At 38.5% G+C, this 26,500-nt stretch overlaps 2 protein-coding genes across 2 annotated transcripts; one reads left to right on the forward strand and one right to left on the reverse strand.

Annotated features, from left to right (window-relative positions):
• Positions 1 to 334: 334 nt before the first annotated feature.
• Positions 335 to 14,394, reverse strand: c4orf47 (chromosome 4 open reading frame 47). The gene is made up of 8 exons (XM_002934264.5): positions 14,160 to 14,394; positions 13,113 to 13,248; positions 11,625 to 11,844; positions 11,030 to 11,167; positions 10,493 to 10,568; positions 9,753 to 9,932; positions 1,278 to 1,444; positions 335 to 598 (listed from the first exon to the last, which is right to left on the reverse strand). The coding sequence occupies exons 2-8, from the start codon at positions 13,204 to 13,206 to the stop codon at positions 550 to 552; spliced, it is 924 nt and encodes a 307-aa protein (XP_002934310.1). The 5' UTR covers positions 13,207 to 13,248; positions 14,160 to 14,394; the 3' UTR covers positions 335 to 549.
• A 379-nt stretch (positions 14,395 to 14,773) lies between these two features.
• On the forward strand, positions 14,774 to 26,495 carry ufsp2 (UFM1-specific peptidase 2). The gene is given in 12 exon segments (NM_001126988.1): positions 14,774 to 14,788; positions 15,726 to 15,804; positions 16,558 to 16,741; positions 16,846 to 16,900; positions 18,392 to 18,549; positions 21,136 to 21,325; positions 22,218 to 22,364; positions 22,451 to 22,615; positions 23,181 to 23,305; positions 23,522 to 23,598; positions 24,417 to 24,541; positions 26,356 to 26,495. Coding segments are annotated over 12 exon segments (1,395 nt in total). The 5' UTR covers positions 14,774 to 14,785; the 3' UTR covers positions 26,443 to 26,495.
• Positions 26,496 to 26,500: the final 5 nt, after the last annotated feature.

Here is a 26,500-nt window from a genome sequence, read left to right on the forward strand (position 1 = left end):
AATCAGTTGGGGGTGTGGCTGAAATGGGTGTAACTTAGTGCAGATCAGGCGATAACTAGAGGAGGCTGGGGTAAAAAAAATAACCTGGCCTAACCTATGGCATCTTGCTGCACTTTTATACAAATCACATGTATTGGAAACACACCCTAAACATTTGTGGCTTGGTGGACACATTTACCCTATGGTCCAGTAGCCATCACTCTTTTCGAGCTATAACATATTGGTTTTACAGCAATGGATACTTTAAGAAATGTTGCAGGCATATACATCAACACCTTTTATAATAAGCTAATGTGACTTTGGCCCAATATACCTAAAACTCAAAAAAGTACAATTCCTTTTGCAGAAAATAGTTTATTTTTACCCACAGACCAAGAGGTGACACTTTAAATAATTTAGAAGTATATTAAGACATTCAATAATCATCAAATATGTTACTTTAAAAAATATAAATTTATGTGGTGTATAAAACAAGACATAGAGATTGTCCTCACATACATCACATTTATTCATTTACATTTTTCTGCAGTGTTGAACGCTGGGACAAATTCAGTATGACGTTAGATTTACAGTTTTGTAATTTACAGCAGTCACTGACCTAAGCAAGAAAGAGAATGACAGTTAAAAAAAGCAGCCAAAGTACAGTATTATGCACGCTAACAATGCACACCTGAAATGCTCGTCCTTTCCTTTGAAAATCTAAGAAGCTAGAAGGTGGCTAAGGGGAAGATTTAGCAATGTTAGAGTTTGATTTTCTTTTCACAATTCGAGTTTTTTGTGCAAAAAAACCTCAAATTCGAATTATGTTTCAAAAACTGGTATTTATTAAGTGCATAAAACCTGAAAACTCGACTGTAAAAGTAACAGCTTGCTATATACAAGTTTCTATAAAAGTCAATGGGAGTCATATTTTCAAACTCAGATTTTATTCGCATTTTTTATTCTAACGAGTTTTCCTTATAAAGAAATAAGCAAGCATTCCATATGAGAGTTTATTTGATTTAGAAAAACAAACTTGAATTCACAAACTCGAAAATTGATAAATAAGTCCATAAGTGTTTTAAAAAATCTCTTGTTATTGTGCTGCCACTTTATTTTAGGCCTCACATAAATAACCATAGCAGACCAGTATACTAAATTTTTTTAGCCCTGAAAAATTATATCAGATCTTCTGAAAATGGTATATTGGCTGAAAGACAGGCCTACAGTAAAACCGCCCAGCTTGGTATGTGGCTGGGCATGCAAGAAATAAATATTTTTATGTAACTTTAACTTACTTTATTACATTTGAGGTCAAAATGCTGTGAACTGGATACGTTTTTGGTCCACCGGGAGGATGGAAGATTTTTCTTTCTTTAATGGGAGTTTTGGCAGACTTTATTGTGTAAGGATCGTTGGAGTGAGTAGGGTATGTGTCAAACGTTCCAGCTTTCATTCCACCAGCCTGAAAACATATTATACATATGTAATATAAAGCATTGGATCAAGTCCATAACTGCATTACTAGATTAACGCTAGCAGCAGAAAATAAGCACTTGTTCTGTTAATACCCCAAAATTAGCACTCAGTAAAGCACATTCAACACAGAAAGTTCTTTCCTTACAAGCAGGTCAGTAAGGGAGCTATGTAAACCCTGCACCGCCCTAGCATACAAGCAAAATGTGCAGATTCACATCGAAAAGAGCAAAAAAGTGTACTCATTTAATAACAGAATAGGCTTATGAACAATAGATTGGAGGCATACACAAAGTGCTTTAACTCTTTTACTGCCAAGCACGTATGGCATACGTGCTGGCAGTAAAAGGGCTTAAACGCCAACGACGTGTCTCATACGTCGTTGGCGTTTAAGCGCTGCCCTCTGCAGCGGCGGCATGTGCCGCCGCTGCAGAGGGCTTCTAACAATGACAGCCCCCCTGGGCAATGTGCCAGGGGGGCTGTCATCAGGGTCCTGCGAGCCGATCGCTCGCAGGACCCTCCAGGAAGCAGCAGATGCGATCGCATCGCATCTGCTGCTTCCTGCTTCCTCCCTCTCCCCCAGCGCCGGCCCAAATGAGGAAGGAGGCGATCGGTCTTCAGGAACAGGTAAGGACTTTTTTTTTTATTGCATTTACACACTTTTACACACTTATACACACATTTACATACATTTATACACACTTACATACATTTACACACACTTACAGCACACATTTTAGCATTTTTTTATTTTTTTTTTTTCATTTTTCACACTTTTATACACTTATTTACACTCATATACACACTTACACACTATCACACAACTTTTACACATGTACACACATGTATACACAAACACTTTGGTTTTTTTTTGTTTTGCTTTTTTTTTTCATTTTACCACTTTGTTTTTATTTTCTTTTACCTAAAAACTGTTTATTTTGACAGCGTAACTATTGGATCAGATATTCTGGCCACTAATTACACTGTCATGTAACTTATTTTGTTGTTTCACTGATTTGCACAATTTTTGTGGTTTTATCACATTTTATCCCTGTATAAGTGTTCCTGATCTGTTTTTAGCGTAGCTTTGCCAGGTGTAACTTTGGTGTACAAAAATAACTTTACCTATTTTGAATTCATCAGAGTGTGTACTTTCCAAAAATATATGGTTTTCTGGGGGTCACTGTATAGTTAGGGGGGGGTTACTGCACATAATACACTGACAGGGGGCTCTGTGTGCAAAAGCTGAGCTGGCAGGCGAGAAATCCTTATGCGCTATTTTCATTTAGGGTTCAGTACATACCGCAGACTTTGGTATATCTATGCATATTGGGCATCAAACTGTTCAGTAGGCCTCTGGTGTTCCTATTTGGGGTGACTTGCCTTTGTACGCAAGAAATTGTGTGAGATAAATGCGGCAAATTGCAACATTTTTAGGCGATTTTCTGAAATCTCATAAAAACCGATAACTTTAGGAAAGCTTTGCGGCTTGGTACTTTGGTGTAGAAAGGACTCTTTACCCTTGTTGGATTTGTCAGAATGTGTACTTTCCAAAAATATATGGTTTTGTGGGGGTCTGTGTATAGTTAGGGGAAGTTTTGGCACATAATACACTGACAGGGGGCTCTGTGTGCAAAAGCTGAGCTGGCAGGCGAGAAATCCTTATGCGCTATTTTCATTTAGGGTTCAGTACATACCGCAGACTTTGGTATATCTATGCATATTGGGCATCAAACTGTTCAGTAGGCCTCTGGTGTTCCTATTTGGGGTGACTTGCCTTTGTACACAAGAAATTGTGTGAGATAAATGCGACAAATTGCAACATTTTTAGGCAATTTTCTGAAATGTCATAAAAACCAATAACTTTAGGAAAGCTCTGCAGATTGGTACTTTGGTGTAGAAAGGACTCTTTACCCTTGTTGGATTTGTCAGAATGTGTACTTTCCAAAAATATATGGTTTTGTGGGGGATCTGTATAGTTAGGGGAAGTTTTGGCACATAATACACTGACAGGGGGCTCTGTGTGCAAAAGCTGAGCTGGCAGGCGAGAAATCCTTATGCGCTATTTTCATTTAGGGTTCAGTACATACCGCAGACTTTGGTATATCTATGCATATTGGGCATCAAACTGTTCAGTAGGCCTCTGGTGTTCCTATTGGGGGTGATTTGCCTTTGTACGCAAGAAATTGTGTGAGATAAATGTGACAAATTGCAACATTTTTAGGCAATTTTCTGAAATGTTATAAAAACCAATAACTTTAGGAAAGCTCTGCAGATTGGTACTTTGGTGTAGAAAGGACTCTTTACCCTTGTTGGATTTGTCAGAATGTGTACTTTCCAAAAATATATGGTTTTGTGGGGGATCTGTATAGTTAGGGGAAGTTTTGGCACATAATACACTGACAGGGGGCTCTGTGTGCAAAAGCTGAGCTGGCAGGCGAGAAATCCTTATGCGCTATTTTCATTTAGGGTTCAGTACATACCGCAGACTTTGGTATATCTATGCATATTGGGCATCAAACTGTTCAGTAGGCCTCTGGTGTTCCTATTTGGGGTGACTTGCCTTTGTACGCAAGAAATTGTGTGAGATAAATGCGGCAAATTGCAACATTTTTAGGCGATTTTCTGAAATGTCATAAAAACCGATAACTTTAGGAAAGCTTTGCGGCTTGGTACTTTGGTGTAGAAAGGACTCTTTACCTTTGTTGGATTTGTCAGAATGTGTACTTTCCAAAAATATATGGTTTTGTGGGGGTCTCTGTATAGTTAGGGGAAGTTTTGGCACATAATACACTGACAGGGGGCTCTGTGTGCAAAAGCTGAGCTGGCAGGCGAGAAATCCTTATGCGCTATTTTCATTTAGGGTTCAGTACATACTGCAGACTTTGGTATATCTATGCATATTGGGCATCAAACTGTTCAGTAGGCCTCTGGTGTTCCTATTTGGGGTGACTTGCCTTTGTACGCAAGAAATTGTGTGAGATAAATGCGACAAATTGCAACATTTTTAGGCGATTTTCTGAAATGTCATAAAAACCAATAACTTTAGGAAAGCTCTGCAGATTGGTACTTTGGTGTAGAAAGGACTCTTTACCCTTGTTGGATTTGTCAGAATGTGTACTTTCCAAAAATATATGGTTTTGTGGGGGATCTGTATAGTTAGGGGAAGTTTTGGCACATAATACACTGACAGGGGGCTCTGTGTGCAAAAGCTGAGCTGGCAGGCGAGAAATCCTTATGCGCTATTTTCATTTTGCGTTCAGTACATACCGCAGACTTTGGTATATCTATGCATATTGGGCATCAAACTGTTCAGTAGACCTCTGGTGTTCCTTTTTGGGGTGATTTGTCTTTATCTGATCTTTATCAAGAAATTGTGAGAGATAAATGCGGCAAATTGCAACATTTTTATGCGATTTTCGAAAATGTCATATAAATCTGCAAACTTAGGAAAGCTTTACAGCTTGGTACTTTGTAGCAATAAGAAATATTTACCCATTATAGATTCGGGGGGATGTGTATTTTCCAAAAATATATGGCTTTCTGGGGTGAATGTACTTTTTTTGTAGCATTATCCCACATAAAGGATGTAAATGTGTTGATTTTGCAGGAGCTGAAATGATAGATCATATGGGGGTATATTCCCATTGGGGCCCCTACATGCCACATACTTAGGTAAACCTATACATATTGGGCATCAAACTGTTCAGTGGACCCCTGGCGTTCAAATTTAGGGTGTTTTATCTTGGTACCTAACACTATGTGGGAGATAAGATGCTGCAAAGTGGAAGCTTTGAGGGGATTTTTGGAAATGTCATCAAAATTGCTAACTTTAGAAAAGCTGTGCGGCTTGGTACTTTGGAGTAGAAAGACATGGGTACCCATTTTAGATTCGGGGGAATGTGTACTTTCCAAAAATATATGACTTTCTGGGGTGAGCGTACTTTTTTGTAGCTTTATCCCACATATAATGATGTAAATGTGTTGATTTTGCATGAGCTGAAATGACAGAAATGACAGTATATATGGGGGTATGTTCACATTGGGGCCCCTACATGCCACATACTTAGGTAAACCTATACATATTGGGCATCAAACTGTTCAGTGGACCCCTGGCGTTCAAATTCAGGGTGTTTTATCTTGGTACCTAATGCTATGTGGGAGATAAGATGCTTCAAAATGGAAGCTTTGAGGGGATTTTTGGAAATGTCATCAAAATTGCTAACTTTAGAAAAGCTGTGCGGCTTGGTACTTTGGAGTAGAAAGACATGGGTACCCATTTTAGATTCGGGGGAATGTGTACTTTCCAAAAATATATGGCTTTCTGGGGTGAGCGTACTTTTTTGTAGCTTTATCTCACATATAATGATGTAAATGTGTTGATTTTGCAGGAGCTGAAATGACAGAAATGACAGTATATATGGGGGTATGTTCACATTCGGGCCCCTACATGCCACATACTTGGGTAAACCTATACATATTGGGCATCAAACTGTTCAGTGGACCCCTGGCGTTCAAATTCAGGGTGTTTTATCTTGGTACCTAATGCTATGTGGGAGATAAGATGCTTCAAAATGGAAGCTTTGAGGGGATTTTTGGAAATGTCATCAAAATTGCTAACTTTAGAAAAGCTGTGCGGCTTGGTACTTTGGAGTAGAAAGACATGGGTACCCATTTTAGATTCGGGGGAATGTGTACTTTCCAAAAATATATGACTTTCTGGGGTGAGCGTACTTTTTTGTAGCTTTATCCCACATATAATGATGTAAATGTGTTGATTTTGCATGAGCTGAAATGACAGAAATGACAGTATATATGGGGGTATGTTCACATTGGGGCCCCTACATGCCACATACTTAGGTAAACCTATACATATTGGGCATCAAACTGTTCAGTGGACCCCTGGCGTTCAAATTCAGGGTGTTTTATCTTGGTACCTAATGCTATGTGGGAGATAAGATGCTTCAAAATGGAAGCTTTGAGGGGATTTTTGGAAATGTCATCAAAATTGCTAACTTTAGAAAAGCTGTGCGGCTTGGTACTTTGGAGTAGAAAGACATGGGTACCCATTTTAGATTCGGGGGAATGTGTACTTTCCAAAAATATATGGCTTTCTGGGGTGAGCGTACTTTTTTGTAGCTTTATCTCACATATAATGATGTAAATGTGTTGATTTTGCAGGAGCTGAAATGACAGAAATGACAGTATATATGGGGGTATGTTCACATTCGGGCCCCTACATGCCACATACTTGGGTAAACCTATACATATTGGGCATCAAACTGTTCAGTGGACCCCTGGCGTTCAAATTCAGGGTGTTTTATCTTGGTACCTAATGCTATGTGGGAGATAAGATGCTTCAAAATGGAAGCTTTGAGGGGATTTTTGGAAATGTCATCAAAATTGCTAACTTTAGAAAAGCTGTGCGGCTTGGTACTTTGGAGTAGAAAGACATGGGTACCCATTTTAGATTCGGGGGAATGTGTACTTTCCAAAAATATATGGCTTTCTGGGGTGAGCGTACTTTTTTGTAGCTTTATCTCACATATAATGATGTAAATGTGTTGATTTTGCAGGAGCTGAAATGACAGAAATGACAGTATATATGGGGGTATGTTCACATTCGGGCCCCTACATGCCACATACTTGGGTAAACCTATACATATTGGGCATCAAACTGTTCAGTGGACCCCTGGTGTTCAAATTCAGGGTGTTTTATCTTGGTACCTAATGCTATGTGGGAGATAAGATGCTTCAAAGTGGAAGCTTTGAGGGGATTTTTGGAAATGTCATCAAAATTGCTAACTTTAGAAAAGCTGTGCGGCTTGGTACTTTGGAGTAGAAAGACATGGGTACCCATTTTAGATTCGGGGGAATGTGTACTTTCCAAAAATATATGACTTTCTGGGGTGAGATTACTTTTTACTAGCTTTATCCCACATATAATGATGTAAATGTGTTGATTTTGCAGAAGCTGAAATGACAGAAATGACAGTATATATGGGGGTATGTTCACATTCGGGCCCCTACATGACACATACTTGGGTAAACCTATACATATTGGGCATCAAACTGTTCAGTGGACCCCTGGTGTTCAAATTCAGGGTGTTTTATCTTGGTACCTAATGCTATGTGGGAGATAAGATGCTTCAAATTGGAAGCTTTGAGGGGATTTTTGGAAATGTCATCAAAATTGCTAACTTTAGAAAAGCTGTGCGGCTTGGTACTTTGGAGTAGAAAGACATGGGTACCCATTTTAGATTCGGGGGAATGTGTACTTTCCAAAAATATATGACTTTCTGGGGTGAGCGTACTTTTTTGTAGCTTTATCCCACATATAATAATGTAAATGTGTTGATTTTGCAGGAGCTGAAATGACAGAAATGACAGTTCATATGGGGGTATGTTCACATTGGGGCCCCTACATGCCACATACTTAGGTAAACCTATACATATTGGGCATCAAACTGTTCAGTGGACCCCTGGTGTTCAAATTCAGGGTGTTTTATCTTGGTACCTAATGCTATGTGGGAGATAAGATGCTTCAAATTGGAAGCTTTGAGGGGATTTTTGGAAATGTCATCAAAATTGCTAACTTTAGAAAAGCTGTGCGGCTTGGTACTTTGGAGTAGAAAGACATGGGTACCCATTTTAGATTCGGGGGAATGTGTACTTTCCAAAAATATATGACTTTCTGGGGTGAGCGTACTTTTTACTAGCTTCATCCCACATATAATGATGTAAATGTGTTGATTTTGCAGAAGCTGAAATGACAGAAATGACAGTTCATATGGGGTATGTTCACATTGGGGCCCCTACATGCCACATACTTAGGTAAACCTATACATATTGGGCATCAAACTGTTCAGTGGACCCCAGGCATTCATATTTAGGGTGTTTTATTTGGTTACTTTATGACCTGTAGGAGATAAGATACTATAGACTAGAAGCTTTGAAGCGATTTTTAAAAAAAATCACAAATTTTGATAAAAACCAATAACTTTAGGAAAGCATTGCGACTTGATAGTTTGGAGTAGACAGACAGTTGTGCCTATTCTGTATCTGTTCTTTCCAAAAATGTACAATTTTCTGGGATAAACCTTCTGTTAGTGGAATTTTGGCCTTGAAATCCAAAGTATGCAGTTTTTTTGGAGCAGTGCTTTGGGAATTTGGTAGTGTACTGCTGGGAGTTTTTGACCTATACAAGTGAGAAATCTCCATAAAACTATATATATTTGGTATTGGCACGTTCAGGAGACATGGGACTTTCCAAATCAGTTGTATATTCGTGCATAAAATAATTTTTGTTTCTAGTATGTGTGATTATATTATGGAAAATTTGATTTTTTTTGCATTTTTAGACATTTAGAAGCCTATATCTTGTTACAGAATTGGAATTACACAAAAATTCTACCATATTTTGAAAGCTTAGGTTGTTCTGAAAAAAACGATATATTGTTTTCCTTGGTAAACTAAAAGTCCCCCCGAGGAAAGGCCCCTAAAGTGAAACAGTGCAAAATGTTCAAAAACTGTCTGGCAATACAAGTTCCGCTTTGACCAAAATGGCTGGCAGTAAAAGGGTTAATTAACACATTAATAACAAATAATATTCTAATTAATTTAAGGAATAATTTTCTTTTAACATGGATATATTTTGTTACCTGCTCTTTAAATAAAGCAATACCACTAAATAAAAAAAAAAAAACTATAATTTGCTTTAAGGAAACTGCCTGTATTGCTGGTGAGGGGGTGGATTCCAGGTCCTAAAATTGACATTTGACATCAACTTTCCATTCAAACCTGCAGGGCAGGGTTCAGGCCTTACAACTGGCTGGAAAATGCCAACAGAGAAAACAGCAAGTGTGCTATGAGCATAAACATTAAAGGAGAAGGTAAGGTAAAATCACTGGGGGTGCCAAAATGTTAGGCACCCCCGAGTGATTGTAACCACTTACCTTATACACTGGGTTGGTGCTTCTGTTAGGAGAAAACCGTAACAGCCCAGGGTAGCTGCAAATAAGCAATCGTCATCCTTCTTTTATCTATCATCAGAATCCCGGTAAAAAGTTTGGCTTTTCACTCATGGGCAAACAGTGTGAAGACAGAAGAAGGAAGAGGATTGCTCGGTCACAGATACCCCTGGTTGGTGCAGCTTTCTCCTAACAGGAGCACCAGCCTGGGGTATCAGGAAAGAGATTACAATCACGGGGGATGCCAACCATTTTGGCACCTTTCAGTGATTTTCCTTCTCCTTAAATGGGGAACCATGTTATATTAATGAGTTTTCACAGACCTACCTGTTTACCAGGTGAGCTTGGTTTAAAAGGTTTTTCAGTTTCTTTTTTTTGTGAGTGAACCTTAAGTGGTGGTAGAGGTTTATCTGTATAGTAAGGGTTTGGATTGAAATGATCCTTTGGATGCAGGTTTAGCTTAAATGGTCCGCCCTTCAGTTTTGATTTGTGATTTTCAATTTCCTTCTGTAAAAAGAACAATTGAATGTATTAAAGAAAAAAAATGAACAGAATTTACCAACGTTTCTTTTTCTCCCATGCTACACTATTAGGTGGACTATGAATGTAGTTACTTTTTCTTGCTTAGAAAAACTTTGAATTTTACTTAAAGTAAACTGACAGATATAACACTCCTCTGTGATATTGTTCCCTGCATGCTGTTAGACTCATGAGACTGTAGTTTGTTGGGTAGAAAAATAAGCACCAATATGACTGCAAAAATATGTGCCAAGATTTTTGCACTCGCAACACACCGGTTGGCCACGAGTACATATTTTATAGCCATCAACTGTGGGCTTCTGTACTAAACAAGTCATCAATGGCACGTGTAAAATATAGGGCTCCCATGCACCTTGGCCACCTCCTCCTCCTTCTCATAAATAGGAACAGGCACCACACACAAGAAAACAAACAAACAAACAAATGTCATTTTAATGAGCAAAGTTGCACAAGTTTTTGGCTAGTGTTAATAAATAAGTCTATTATTTTTTAAATAATGTATCTATACTATTCAATGTTCATTTTACCTTTATTAACTCTGTTGCGATGTCATAATTTTCAGAGGAGTATAGATATGGTTTACCTATGGTTACACTGGTATATCTGTGGAAAGTAGAATATTAAAGTAAATGTGCAGCAAAGTAATATGGAAGAAACAGTGCTGGAAAGTTCCCTATGCACTTAGTAGTGTAACTATAGAGGAAGTAGACTCTGGGTCTGCTTCCCCTATAGTTGTAGAAACTATAGTACCCAGCCACCCACCCAACCACTCATGTCCCCTGCTCCTAGCTACATGTTCTGGTGGGAGCCAGGCATGGGGGCCAGGTACACAGGGGGAAGGTTGCTGTTGTTGTGCACACTGGGCCCCTCTGCAGATTCTTTGGTGGGGGGGGGGCAGTGTGGAGTAGTTACACCACTGTTTGCACTTGTTAATACACTGAGCCATAAAATTATAGGATCAGCATATAATATGCATCACTTCTAATGACCCCTGTGCACTGCATACACCCAAGATGCAATGCATTTAAACCATGTAGTACAGACAGTACAGTACAGCTTCTTACCCATATCCACTGCCCTGTTTTGGAGGATTAGTGTAGAAGTTTTTCCCTGGTGCAGTGTATGCTTTCCTTGGTTTTAGTTCAGCACTAAATGCCACCACCGGACCTCCAACAGTGCCATAGAAACTGCCCAATCCAGATCTAGAATTAAGAATATAAACAGTTGTACATTACATCACTAAGAAACATTGTACATTTCTTTGCACCTCAGTAATTTGGAATGAAATAGAACAATTACAGAAATTCATAAGGCTTTTAATTTGTTCTGCAATATGTTTTAAAGGGCCACTCTGCCTTCAAAATGTCTAATAGAATTGTGCTTAGAGCATATATCTATGCTGCATCCATACCTATGCCTGTATAGATGTATGGTACATTTCACAGTTTTTATAATTGTCTGATTTGCTGTTCCATTGTGATACTAAGATAATGCCTTGTATGCTATAACTAACTCTGCACAGATCCATGTTTTTGCATTTTAGTAGATTTAGGCATGGAAATAACCTTTATACAGAAAACACACCCTAGAAACAACCTATTTTGGGCAACAGACTGTAATAATGTCTGTTTTTCAGGGTGCTAACATTTCCTTACTTACGGCTTTTTCTCTCCACTGGATGGGAGGAAGGGCTTTCCCAAGTTCTTTTTGCTTTGCTGCATTCGATACTGTCTTCTTTGCTTTAAAACATCAGAGTAAGATTCCCCTTCAAAAACTCTCTTGAACTGAGCATCAAAGTATCCACCTAAAATATTAGCCATGGATTTGGAGCCTCCAGGAAGTATTTGTCTATTCTTACTTGCAGATTCATTAAAGGGTTCTGAAAAAGCATAATTGATTAGTTTGCAAAGAAAATTTGGAAATTAACAATTCCCTGTGCATAACTCTGGTTATATGAATTTGGTACAATGAGGCATACAAGCCAAATGTTGCAGGGCTGTCTGAAAGTTTATGCAAAAACTTCCTGCAGACTGTCTGATTTCTATGAAACTGTTGTCTTGTGGTGGAACTAAGCAACCTGCATACACCCATCCACCCACCCACCCACCCATGATCAGAGTTGTCCCCAGTATTGAGTAGTCACCAGGAGGGTAGCACCCCCAGTTGGGATCCAGTCTACTGCTTTTGGCTATTCCTAAGAACCTACAAGAGAAGAGAAGGAGGTCCCAAAAGCGAAAGCCCACCTGGACAGCCCTATGGATGCAGATTGTTAGGCAGAACTGACTGGCACAAGGGGCACAGTGTAAAGGGGCACACTGTAGAAGCATCAGCCTTCTGAATCTATCTGAGAGAGGCTGCACCTTGGAGATAGTGCTGATAGGAAAAGAAAGTGGAAATCCCCTTCTAGAGGATAAATGAAGGGGCTGTTAGTAGTGTTCACCGGAAGGGTAGATAATGGATGATAATAAAGAGGATAATGATCCAAGGAGGCAGCTCTCTCCCAAGAGTTTCAGTATGAACATGTAAGAGAAAGTGGCAATGTGCGGATAGAAAAAGAAGAGGGCTGGTTAATAGTGATATATTTAAAAGGTGTGAGGGAGCACAAATACACAGTTGCGTTTGAGTGAATCACACCAATGGGAGGGGTGATGACACATGAAATAAAATACGGAATATTTGCAGAACATTTATGGTTGAAAAATATTTAAAGTACACATGAGAAAGTGGCTGGAGGAGCAGTCATGGTAGGTTGAGCAGTATAACACAGCACACACAGTTTGGGTAGAGAATGTGTTCATACAGGGCGAGGGGATGGCACCTTGATCTCAAAATAAAACACTTCGACACTGTAGTTCACTGTACCTGTGTGGTGGATTAAAGGGTGAGTTTAGTTGGACAGGGCAGCAAGAGTATATCCCTTGGCCCTCCAAGCTTCGCTGGAACCATTTGAACCATGGACCATGAAACCCAGGCCATACCACATAATCTCAGCATACTCCAGCCATGCTAGTAATCTCCTGGAAATATATTTGCCCATATAAGAAGCCAATGCATTGGTTAGGAGACACTTTTCATAAGAAAATGCATCCAACTAATGACGTGCCAGCCTTTAAGTTGTTATTTACACAGGACTAAGTCCATACTTACTGGAGCCGGGGGGCGCATATTTATCTCCAATGCTGGTATATCCCATCTCACTGAAGAGGCCAATCCTCTCCATATCAGTCCTTCCTTCAGGCATTTTAAAACTGTGAAGGTTTGAAAAGCCCAGGGGAAATAACACCTTGAATAAATGGATTAAAATAGAAATTGTAAGATATGATTTTTAGTCTTCACATGCTCAAATCCCAAACATTGAGCCAAATATATTACCCAGGGCAGGCACATGTAGAAAAAGCACATTTTTGCACACCACAATGGGATTTAGGTTGGAAGCTCTACGGGGCAGGGACCTCTATCCTCTTGTCTTTTTGATTCTTAATTTATAGTAGTCATACCTTGTATCTATTTTTATGTATTATCATACTTTTTATTTATCTATTATTGTGATGAGCCCATTTTGTTTTATTTATGTATTGTTCTACTTACTGTACAGCGCTACATACATACATACATTTTTGACTGTGGCACAGGGCACTGATTAAAATAACTGTGGGTTGCTGTGTTTTTATGGAGGATCTGTCAGGGGTAAAGTGTAAGCAAATGTATTCCTTTGGAAAAGCCTAACAAATTGGCAGTGAATTTGCCTTTTCTTGTACTTGTTTGCCCATTTGTGTCTGTTAGTTACCCCTCCCATATAGATTGTAAGCTCTACGGGACAGGGACCTCCTTCATCTTGTGTTTCTGACTCTTATTGCAACTGTACCTTGTATTTATTTGTATTTATTGGTGTACTTTGTATTTATCCATTATCTTTAACCCCCTGTTTGTATTAATGTATTCTACTGTACAGTGCTGCGTACATAAATAAAGATATACATATACATACATACATACTTTAACAGTAACTACTGATTGGTTGCTATGGTTAACTGCACTGGTGAAACTTTGCAGTGTGTGCTATCATTTTCTTTAAAGCACATTTGCTGCTTGAATGCGAGCCTGTGCCCAAGTGGCCATGTTACACCTGAATATTTAATTAACATTTCCTTATTTAATTCAGCAGGTAACCACCCCAGAGTCTCCATCTCTCACCTAAGCGCTGTGTCTCTCTCAGTACAACTGTTGTTACATCTGGTTGCTGCGGAGACAGAACAGCGCATTCCATTTTACATCGTGGGGGGTTCTCGGTCGCACTAAAGCCTCCAAACGTTTATTTTAAAGCCTTCGCGACTTTTGGTTGAACCTATCCTTCTATTGACTGTTGTCTAGTATATGTAAGCACAAGCGTGACATGCTGAGAAAGTGTACAGTAGCAGATATGGTTACCAGAAAACGGCCATATACACCCCACATCCCCACTTGGTACAGCTCCAACTTTACACTGTACCTGCATTGGAAGCTTTGACACGCAATGCATTTAGGGTAATGTAGTCCTCCGCAGGTTCCGTGCATGCGCATTGGTTACTACATTTGGATGTAGGCGTGCCCATGCAAATCGAGCTGTTGCTGTCAATTTGTTTTTGGTAGAGGCGTGTGTATTTATCTGTAAGGGTATATGGCTTGCGATCCCTAGTCTTTGTGCCATAGAACTAGATGGGTAACCCGCTGAATATTTTAGCGGTATACGTTTGAGTTGCAAAAAAGAGGCAGGAAGTAGTTTGTGTACAGCTCATCATTAGGGGCTGCCGTAAAGTGAGGAAGTGGCTGGAGTCGCAGTCATGGTGAGTTGAGCAGTATAACACAGTACACACAGTTTGGGTAGAGAATGTGTTCATACAGGGCGAGGGGATGGCACCTTATTCTTAAAACCAAACACTTCGACTCTGTAGTCCGCTGTGCCTGTGTGGTGGATTAAAGGTTAGACAGGGCAGAAAGGGAATGTCACTGGCCCGCCAAAGTAAATATTATATGGAGCAACGACTTGTTTAATGTTTAGTATTTAGCCTGCAGCCTTCCAGCTGTTAAAGGCATGCTGGCATTTGTAGCTCAAATATAGGGGATACTGATTTATGCAGTTCTACCCCCTGAGGGGTCCCAGGATTTCTACTGTCTTGGTCTTCTAGAAACTTTAGTATTATTTTCCATTAGCATGGGTTTATGGTGGCTTAGTTATCAGAAAGTATAAAGTACTGTATAATCGCAGAGAACAAGTGAATCAGTCAAAATGTGAATTGTTTGTTTCAATAGGACCCTATTAAATTACATTTCCATATTTCTGCTGCAATGTAAGTTTTATATTAGACACTATTGGTGTGTAAGTATTCCCACACACCGCAAGCTAGAAACTGTTATAACAAAAATATTGGGACAATGAAAAGTTTTACACATGTTTATCTGGCCCTGGCCAATGATCCCTCCCTTGTGTGCTCTTAGTCATTCCCCTGATTTGGAGTAGTATTAATAAATAGTTTTAACAACATTTTAACAATTTTTTTTGGTTTGTCTACCTTCCCTATTAATAACATGGCAAGCACTTATTTATTTGTAGTGTATAGAATGGTAAAATACTGGCGAAGTGGCAATGGTGTGTAAAACCAATTCATTGTTTGTACCATGTTAACTTCTGTCTAACAACAATTTTGTCTTTTATTAGATCATTTAAACTAAAGAAAACTGTTTTTACGATCATGGTGACGAAAATGTTATTTTAATCTGCAGGTAGTTTTAACATCGCCATGTATCATTTTCAGAACACGAGGTGGCCTGAATTTATCATTCCCTTTGACTGCGACTGATGGTATGTTCGCATGTGAATGATATAGGACTGGGGGGCACATCGACCAATACTGTGTCACACGCATGTGCATAATGATTAATCTGGGACACACACTCCTTATGTGCATGCATGTACTCCAGTGAGTGGGAAAATGCACCATTTTTAATTCAGTGTTCAGTACATGTATGTTGGGTGAACATTCCCAACCGGTATCTTTGTAACATGCCTATCCCTTGATTAATCGGTCTGCATCCAGAGCCACAGCTTCTATTTACTTCCTGCAGTTCCTATCATTTGGGCTGTGGACCTGAACAAATCACTTCAGGGCAAAGATTCACGCAGCGATTAGTAGCCGCGACTTTTTAAAAAGTCACAGCAACTAATCCATGCAGCACAAAACCACACAAGAGTAGTCGCAGGGAATTCCATAATAACTTGCGGCAGGACTGTCGCTGCAATTAGTTGCTGTGATTGCCTTTTTTTAAAAAGCCAAAGCAACTATTAAATCACTTGTATCTTCGCCCTTAATAGACCTGGTTGCCTTTCTTTGAAAACTTTCAAGTTTTTGTATGTCTTTTTTTGTATACCAGTGTCCAATCTTTCTCAAAAATTAAAAGCCAATTCTCTTAAAAAAAAATGAAATTAAATTTTGAATTTAAAAAAAAAACACGCAATATATTTAACTCCCATACCTTTATGTAATAACTAATAAGCTTTTACAGTTTAAACAATCTGTACTGATCCTACTTCTTTTTACTTTTTGTGATATAATAGAAGCCTCTGCCAAAAAAGCTCTTTTTAGAGCAGTGTGTGACCTCTCTGCCAAGCTCCTATCAGAATCCCTGGTGCTGAATGTTTGTAACAGTGTTCTGTACATATGGCCCAATGCAGGAATATGCACACATCCCACAGAACTAAGAGACGATACTCCATGCAAAGACATTCTGCGCTTTATTCAGTAAGTAAACATTGAATCTCTTTATCTTTTTGTTTTTAAAATTTTTGAATTTCACTGTTTCCATTTAATTTGTCCCCCTTTATTTTTATTTTCTTTTGTTGCAGGATGGATGATGAACGCAAAGTTTTTAAAAAGAAAGAGAAAAAAATCCAAGATTTGGTATGAACACACAATTTGTTTTTCAGTTTGTGTAAATAAGTCTTAGTATAAGTCACTGTGTATATCCAAGCCTTTTTTTAACCCAAACTATTTCTGGGTTATTTGCCATATAAACATTCAGCTAATATCACAAGGGTGTTAGATCAATGATTAAAGGGTGCTTTGTTGCCTGTTAGAAATCCCCTCTTCTAGGCGCCAAAAAAATGGAAAATACCTTTCCATTTGGATCTATTGAATTTGGCAGATGTAAATCACTTTGTGTGGCAGTCCTGGGTAATTTCCCAAAACATTGCCTTCAGTGTGTCGATTTTTAGTGAATCCAGGTGAGATGTGGTGCAACACAGAAAAGTCTCAAAACCTGCCCCCATGCTTTCTATTTGAACCAGTACACTAAATATGACTTATTTATCTAAACTTAATTACTAGTTATTTGCATATTAACATTTGGGGTCATTGGGATAACTAACTCTAAAAATGAATATGGCTAAAAATGCCATATTTTATATCCTGAACTTACGGCCTATTCTAAAATTTCAGCATCACAATTGCAGCAATGATCCAGGCCTTCAAACCTGTCACAGCAGCTCTCCATCTTGAAAGTGTATGCTTAGTGGGCTATGAGCAGCTGTTGAGAAGCTAAGCTTAGGGGTTGTCACAATTGAGGTTGGCCTTAATATAAGCTGATGCTACAGGGCTGATTATTCAATTCCAAAGCTAAGTGCACTGGTTTCTGAGCTGACATGTAGTAATTATGTGTATGTATTATTAGTCAGCAGTTATATTGTGACATTTTGTGATATTCTGTATATACAGTATATTATGCACTGGTCCCTAAGCTCAGTAATGACAGCATCACAGAGCATGTGCAGTGAATCAGGTACTGGGCATCTTTGGAGGCACAGATCCTCAATGCTAAAGGGCTGTGGTTGCCTTGGCCTGGTACAGAAACCCAAAATATACTGTACGACATTTCTGCCCTAATTCTTTAGTTAGGCTTTAGTTCTCCTTTAATGCAGAACACAGTATGCAAAAAGGACTGGCAGTGTTTTTGCAAACTGTGTTCTGCACTGTGGCATAAGGCTCTACCCTCAGCCCTGGAATACACCACTGACCATGTTTGTCAGCACTCTATTAGTGAGAGGCAGGAGATGGGGGGCACTTAGGTGTCCGCCCCAACCGCTACCTAACTTGCACATAATTCAGATGCATAAGTTAAAGAGCAGCTGGAGACACAGCCCACAATGGGACCTAGGCTGCACTTGCTAAGAATAACAAGGTGATTCAAATTGCAGAAAGATCCCAGTACCTGTATCATGTATTCCAGAAATTTTGTGTCATCAGCTGCTTATAAAACACAGGTTCTGGTTTCCCCAAATGTTTCTATGTGATTTTTCTTCTACCATTAGCTACACTGAGATTTAAATATGTATGAAATACAACAAAATAATCCACCATCCGCTGTCCTGTTGTGTGTTTTACCCCCTTTGACAGCAACAAATAGTAAATATCAAGCTTTTATTTGAAAAGACTACCACTTCCGAAGCTGTATGTCCAGTAATCCATCAGGACGTCACTAGCCTGCAACTTGTAAACATGATATTACCCATCGATACAGTGATTTCTGTTTCTCCTGATGAGACCTGGGGGAAGTAAGTCAATCTTGTTGTTTTTTTGTTTTGTTTTTTTAAAAAAAGCTATATCTTTTTTTGTGCTTGCATGTTTAGTATATTTGCTAATACTTATGTTACTTAACTGGTTTCTTTTTATGGCAATACAAAACCAGTCCTGCTGTGCTATATATGTGTGATTGCAGAATCAGTAGAGCAAAATAGTCTGACAAGAATGTATTTACTTTGTATTGCTGCTGTAATGTTATATTAGACTATGAGAGTGGGAATTTAAACAAGAACTATATGTAGCACCTCCCTACTTGGACTGATACCTTTTAAGGTATCCATTTTTTTTATCCTTTTTTTCTGCAGATAGAAAGTATGAATGATGAATTGTGCAGTACTTCAGGGACAGGTTATGCCTTCTTTGTTCAGGGCTAATTAGCTTTGTAACAAATGTTTCTTCTAGCCTGTATTAATGTTTCTATTAGGTTACTATTAAAAAAATTGTGTATCATTTTATATTGTTACACTATTCCCAATGCATTACAACTGTGTAAATGGTAAGAAGGAAAACTTTACGTTAGTAGCTAATTGTCTTGAGTTTTTCTGATAGGTGATTTGCTGTATTTATGGCGTTTCTTTTGTAAGGTTTGGACTTAGTATTTTTAATTTTGGATTTATGCTACTTATTCTATGGACTTTTTCACATGGACAAATTCCTCTTTTCTATATAAATAATTGCCACTACAGAATTTGTGGTAATTACTTATGTTAATTAATTGTGTGACTATATAACTACCTGTATTGCACTGGTTTGTATGCCTGACAAAGGGGTAAGACTCCGAAACGTTGCTGCTACATTCAAATAAACATGCAGGGCTAAGCCCTGCTTGCATTACACTTGTGCCAGCTATCTCCGTGCATGGTTGGCCAACTCCAGATGCAAGTTATTTTGCTGACAGGTTTTTAAATCCAGCACTGAAAGTTTTGTTTAGTAGTGATCTCCCCCATCCCCATCTTTATTGATGTGAATTCCACTCATGTCATGGAGATTAGGGGGGTGACAGATTTTAGGAAGCTCCATTACTTTTTTTGGCAAAATAACTAAAGTGGTTGGGGTTAAGCAACCATACCCTTCAGGAGTATTTTATTTAGGGTGTGCTGGATTGTTATGTTGGGAGATGTCTTCTTTTCTCCGTCCCCTCAATAAGGCAAAGCTTATGTGCAGGACAAGAAGGTTTTTTTTTTTTTTTTTTTTTTTTTTTTTTTTTTTACAAAAGTGATGATTATTGACCACTGAAGGGAAGCAGGATATGAGATGGAACAACTCCTTTGAAGTAAAGAGTTCAGGGGAAGTGAAATGGGGCAAATGAATATGCTTGTGCAGGTATTATTTGGAGTGGCCAAAACAATAGCCCAGAGGTTCAGGAAAGGGTGTAGTTCTGTAAGAACTTTTAACTGAGACAGAGCAAAAGCAATTCCTTTTAAAATATGCATTGATCAAAAAAGGGGACCCTTGTGTTTCAGAAAATAACTTGGCACTATTTAACACAGCCCACATATAGGAAAGAAAGTGATGTAATAGGTGTATAATAAATGTGCTTGCCATCTCAGGGATCACGGTTAGGAAAATTATTATTTTTTTTAAATTATAAACCTTCCTCAGCCCCTTTCCAGATTTCAACTAGGGGGGTCTCTGACCCTGGCAGCCAAAAAGCTATTGTTCTTTGAGACTATGGTTTTAGTAACTATTCAAGCCCTCTGTTATTCATCTTCCAGTCTGTTATTCAAACCACTGTCTGGTTGCTAGTGTACACTGATCCTGGCTGCTGAAATTCCAAACTGGGGAGCTGCGGAACGAAAAGCTAAATAATTCAAAAACAAATTGTCTCAGAATATCTAATTTTAGCTTGATGTAGAATTTATTTAAAGGTGAACTACTCTTTAAAGGGGTTGTTCACCTTTGAATTAACTTTTAGTATAATGTAGAGTAAGTAATATTCTGAGACAATTTGCAAATGGTCTTTATTTTTTATTGTTTTAGTTTTTTAGTTATTTATTTTCCAGTTCAGGAGCTCGCCAGTTTAGAGTCTCAGCAGCTATTTGGTTGCTAAGATACCGTAGCAACCAGGTAGTGGATTGGATGAGAGACTGGTTTTGGAACCAAGGCAAATAATTAAACTTTAACAAATAAATGATGAAGACCAGTTGGAAAGTTGCTTAGAATTGGCCATTCTGTAACATAAACTAAACTTAAAGGTGAACTGCTTTTAATGATACTTTCTAACAGGTGCACTTCAGGGCACTGTCAGGTTCTCCAGATGCTGTTGAGGTGCAGTTAATTGTAAGCGGATGGATGCTGTGCGTTCCAGTATGACTGCACAGCAGAATGGTTGCCCATGCTTGTTCTGACTGCACCAAAGTTTATTGTCACCAAAAAGGGAAAAGGTTGTTGGGTGATATTTTTGCACATAAACAGTCAGTGACCTTAAATCTGGCATTTGGACTGATCTGAAGAGCAAAGCAATTTGGCCATCTGCATGTGCAGCCAAGGCTTGGCCTGGCCAACCTAACACACACTTCACTAATTCTATCTTTTTTACTGTGTTTTTCTCTTAACAGAGTGCGACAGCTGCTTGTAAATGGGCTCACTCATCAGCTGTCAGAGATGGAAAAGTGTCTTTTGAAATACATGAAAGGAACGTCTATCTGCTTAGCAGAACCAAATCACTTTATGTTACTGGACCAAGAGCTGGCTACAGTGATCTACCCTGCAGGATTTGCCGATGCTCAGCTAGAGGATTGCAGAAAGGTGACTTATTTTCCAGGCAATTCCAGACTCTGACAAAATTAAAACTAATAGATTTGCTAGAACAGTAAATATAATGTATATTAGCCTCATGCTTGAAGTGTTAATATTAAAAGAATGGATTGTGAAGTCTCATCACTTTGGACTATGGCAGAGATGTTTAACACAAAGCCTGAAGACAAGATGCAAACTACTAAGAGATACTAATACTTTTTAATAATTTTTATGACCACCCACTCTCTTGCGAGGTTGCCATGCGGTCGGATCTTCTATGGGTGGGCAATATTGGGCTTATTCGGTCGTTTGGCCCTGGGGACCGCATCAACGAGCCAATGCAGTCCCCAATCTGACTAAAAATCAAACCTGCCCAATCAAGATCTGCCTGATTTTAGCTCAGATGTCGGTTGGGCAGGCCTGTCGTTGGTGCCCATACACGGGCCGATAAGCTGCCGAATCGGACCAATATCGGCAGCTAGAATTGGCTCGTCTATGGGCACCTTTAGTCGGATCCTTAAAGGAAACATGCCACATGAGGAAGTCTGGAAAAATGGTGGTGGAACACAGGAACAGAGCCTAGGTTCATGGCAAAACAGCCTGATGGACTGCATAATACCCAGATTCCATAATAAAAAAAAAAAAGCAAAGTCAACTTAAATAGCTGTGTTCTATAGCTCTTATTTAAAATAACATATTTACAGGAGTATGTAAAATATCTTGTTTTGAGAAAAAAAGGTGTAAAAACTGGTGTAAAATAATGACTTATTTATAAAGTGTTGTTGTTCAATTAACACTGTGCATTGTGATCTAATAGGGATATTTATAAAGGTGTGATTTTGTTTTTTTTTTTGTTTTTTTTTTACTTTGCCTTTAAAATATTTATCGTCTGTGTACATAGGTGTTACACGACCAGTTTAATCTCCCTCTGGACAGACCATACTTTCGAAGGGCCAATGCCTTCCACTTCCCAGATGAGCAGTACAAGGATGGCTATATCAGAAATCCACACCTGCAACTCAGCACACCTCCTCTAGAGGGAGCAACAGTACATTTTTGCTTTTACTTTTAAAAACAAGAAAACCTGCTGCAATATGTGTGTATCTATCCTGACCCATACTGCTCATCTTACAGGTGTCTCTGGTGCAGGGGTTGTACAGTTACCATCACTATATGCAGGATCGCATGGATGACAATGGCTGGGGTTGTGCGTATCGATCTTTGCAGACAATATGCTCTTGGTTTAAATATCAAGGCTATACGGACAAACCAATTCCAACCCATAAGCAGATACAGCAGGTGTGTTGTGTTAGTGATGGTAAATTACTTGTCATTTCTTTCCATTAGTTGAAACTTGTGAGCTTGTTTTTTGGCTCCATCTAGTGGTTGATCAATGTAGCAAAACCTATTTGAACAAGTCCTCTTCCTAAGGATCATTACAATTTATGAAGCTCTGGTATGTGGACTGGAAACCATTAGAGAAGGAGACAAAAGCATTTTATCTAAGGATCAAATTGATGACAACTAACAGTCTAGGTGAATGCATTCTAAAAAATGTTTGTACTAAAAATGTACCTTACTAGTTTCTAATTTAATTTTAATTTTATTATTATTTACACCTTATATCCACATTCTAGGTTCAAGTTATTTTTATAGAGTTATAATTTTACGACTAAAAATGCAGGAATGCAAACATATGTCCTACATTAAGTTGCTTTTTTAACCTCTTATCCTACTAGGAACAAAACTCCTATAGAGTTAATGTCCTTTCACTGTAATAAAGCACCATAGGAGGCCTGCATGGTTTGATGAAAATGAAGTTATTTGAGTGAAAAAGTTATTAAATGAACTCCTTGTCCTACAGGCCCTTGTTGATGTTGGGGATAAACCTGCTTCCTTTGTAGGCTCGAGGCAATGGATTGGCTCAGTTGAGGTACAGCTTGTACTGGACCAACTGCTGGGGATTACATCAAAAATAATGTTTGTCAGGTGAGTATACCATAACATTCTTGTAACTTGTAGGCTTTTTTTTAATTTTTTTTAGTGTTCCCTGGGAATTGATTAATTTCTGTGGGGCCCAGGAACATCTAGTTACACTACTGAGCAGATACTTTCCCCTGTACTAGGCACAAGAATATTTGGAAAGTGTGTCCATATCAATCATTGCTGTCTTTATCAGTAACAATACCAACTAATCTTTTGTAGCCAGGGTACAGAGCTGGCATCTCGAGGGAGAGAGCTCGTTAATCATTTCACATCAGAGGGAACCCCTGTCATGATCGGTAAGACAGCATTATGTGTTTATCTTGAACTGTGCTCTTTCGAAATCCTGCCTAATTTATTTCTGTTTTGCTGGGAATAAGTATCATAGATAATAAAATGGCTTTTTATATTTTGTTCCTGCTGAGATAAGGATAAAGCTGTGGCCTATCATTTTCCAGTAACAACTGTAATAATAAACAGCAACTGCAGCGAAAAGCAAAATCACATGGATAAGCAACTTGATAGAGATAATACTGTGTATACATATACATTTTTGATGTCCAGCCTGCAGTATTAAAGGCAATGTAAGCCTTTCAAATAAATGAATATAAACCTGATCAGAGTTCTATTGAAACTGCTTTTGAAATGTGCATTTTTTTTAATTTTTTTTTTTTTTTCAAGATACTGTATGAAACAAATGGATACCACTAATATAATAAATTTTGTAACAACAGCGCCACCTGGCAAAAGAAAGAGGACTGTTTTGATGTTGCTCTGCTCAGGAGGGACATTAGAATCCCTATATCTTTTCTGAGCAGAGCAATATTAAAACAGTTCTTTTTCATTCTTCTGACATATTCTGCTATACAGATGATAGAAAATTGACCAACAAGCAGTGCTGATTAATTAATCTGTAAAATAAAATGAATTGGTCAGTTTTACATTAATTTATTTTTAATGTTTACATTATCTTTAAAGCTGTAGTTCTGTGAGCCACAAAATACATTACTGGGCAAAAATCTGGGGGTTGCAGCAACTGAGCAGCAGATTGGATATTTCTTTTAATTTTTGTAATAATGGAATCTGTCTTTTGTGTTTGGCCTTTTGTGCTTTACAGGAGGTGGAGTCCTAGCTCATACGATTCTTGGGGTGGCATGGAGTGAGACGACAGGAGATATCAGATTCTTGATTTTAGATCCACACTACAAAGGTGGGGAAGATCTGCATGTTATTCTGGAAAAGGTACGTGTGCGAGTTCTGAAAAATCAGGAGTATTGTGTGATAATAGTTCTTATTTATAGGAATTGAATGATGAATATTTTATGGGCTACGGTTACTTTAAGGGGACCTGTCACCCAGACATAAAAACTGTATAATAGAAGTCCTTTTCAAATGAAACCCAAATTCCTTTTTTTATTAACACATCCATGCCATTATAAAGGCATTTAAATATCCCAGCTGTCAATCATATATTGCCTTCCAACGTCTTTACCTATTTTGAATTCATCAGAATGTGTACTTTCCAAACATGTATAGTTTTCTGGGGGTCTTATGGCACATAATACGCAGTGAGGGGACTCTGCTTGCAGAAGCTTAGTTGGCAGGTAAGAAAATTCATATGCACTATTTTCATTTTGGGGTCTGCACATACCTCCTACTTTGGTGTATCTATGTATGTTGAGCATAGTAGACCTCTGGCATTCATATTTAGGATGACTTGCCTTTGTATGTAAGAAATTGTGTGACATAAATGCATCAGATTGCAACATTTTTAGGTGATTTCGAAAAATGTCATAAAAAATGCTACCTTCAGGAAAGCTTTAGAAGTCTTTACCTGTGTTGGATTCATCAGAATGTCTACTTTCTAAAAATATATGGTTTTCAGGGGATGCTGGTTGCTGTACAGTTATGGGGTTTTGTTTGCCAAAGCAAAGTTGGAGAAAATTTATATTAAGGGTGATGTGTCATTGTACGCAAGAAATTCTGTGAGAGAAATGCAGCAAGTTGCAACAATTTTAGCCAATTTTTATAAAGTCATAAAAACTACTAGTTTAATGTAGAAAGGCATCTTTACCCATGCTAGATTTGTCAGAATGTGTACTTTCCAAGAATATATGGTTTTCTGGGGGTCTCTTGACATGTATGGTGTGTTACGGCACGTAATACATAGTAATGGGGCTCTTTTTGCGGGTGAGAAAAATCCATATGCACTATTTTTATTTAGGGTGCGTACATATCACATACTTTTGTATATCTATCATTATGGAATGACTATATATGTGCAATGATGATATAATTATCTACAGAAACATGGATTCATTTTTTCATATTAAAACAATAGGTATCAACTGCCTTTTTAAATACAATGGTCAGTTTAGGCCTTTTGTTCCATGCAAGATACAAAGACCCGAATGCCTGTGTCTGCAGCCACAATGTTTCCAATTCCTGTGAGTTGGAAGGGTATTTTGGCCACTTGAGTCCTCCCTGTAAGGCTCACAAATAACCAGAGCATATGGAGTTACCATGTAATAAAGGTGCAAAGTTTTCTCTGTCTGCTTTTGCTCCTCAGACCTAATCAGCTGGCAGCATTTACCCATTTAATGCTAATGTCAGACCAGGCATATGGCGTATATTTTTGGCAAGTTGAAAAATACTTGCCGAAATTACCGCCATACGCCTCCTACGTGTGCCTAGCCGATATCCACATAAAAACACTAGAGAATGGTCTTGTGTTATTTATTCCATTCATTTGGGTGCAGGCCCAGGTAGGAGGCATATGGTGGTATTTTCGGCAAGCATTTTTCAGCTTGCCGAAAATATACGCCTGGTCAGACATTAGCCTTAATGCAAATGTATTAGATGCTGGTGTGTAATAGTCTGTAGTGGGTCCTATAAGACAGTTCACTTTTACAACAGTCTTTTTAAAATAGTATTGGGTTTTTTTAAAACGGCAGTTTTCCCAAACCTAGGATAACAGTGCCATATTTCATTTTAGTGATATTCTCAGCAGTTTAAGTTTTTCCCCTTATTCTCTTTACTTTTGTTTGCCTCTCTAGGGATGGTGCGGCTGGAAGGGGCCTGAGTTTTGGGAAGCAGATGCCTACTATAATTTGTGCTTACCTCAGAGGCCAACAACTATTTAGTATTATTTGTTATACTGTAAAAAGTTCTCATTAAATTAAATTTAAAAGAAAAAGGCGT

Source organism: Xenopus tropicalis, chromosome 1 (genome assembly GCF_000004195.4).
Source record: "Xenopus tropicalis strain Nigerian chromosome 1, UCB_Xtro_10.0, whole genome shotgun sequence".
Classification (NCBI taxonomy): Eukaryota; Metazoa; Chordata; class Amphibia; order Anura; family Pipidae; genus Xenopus; species Xenopus tropicalis.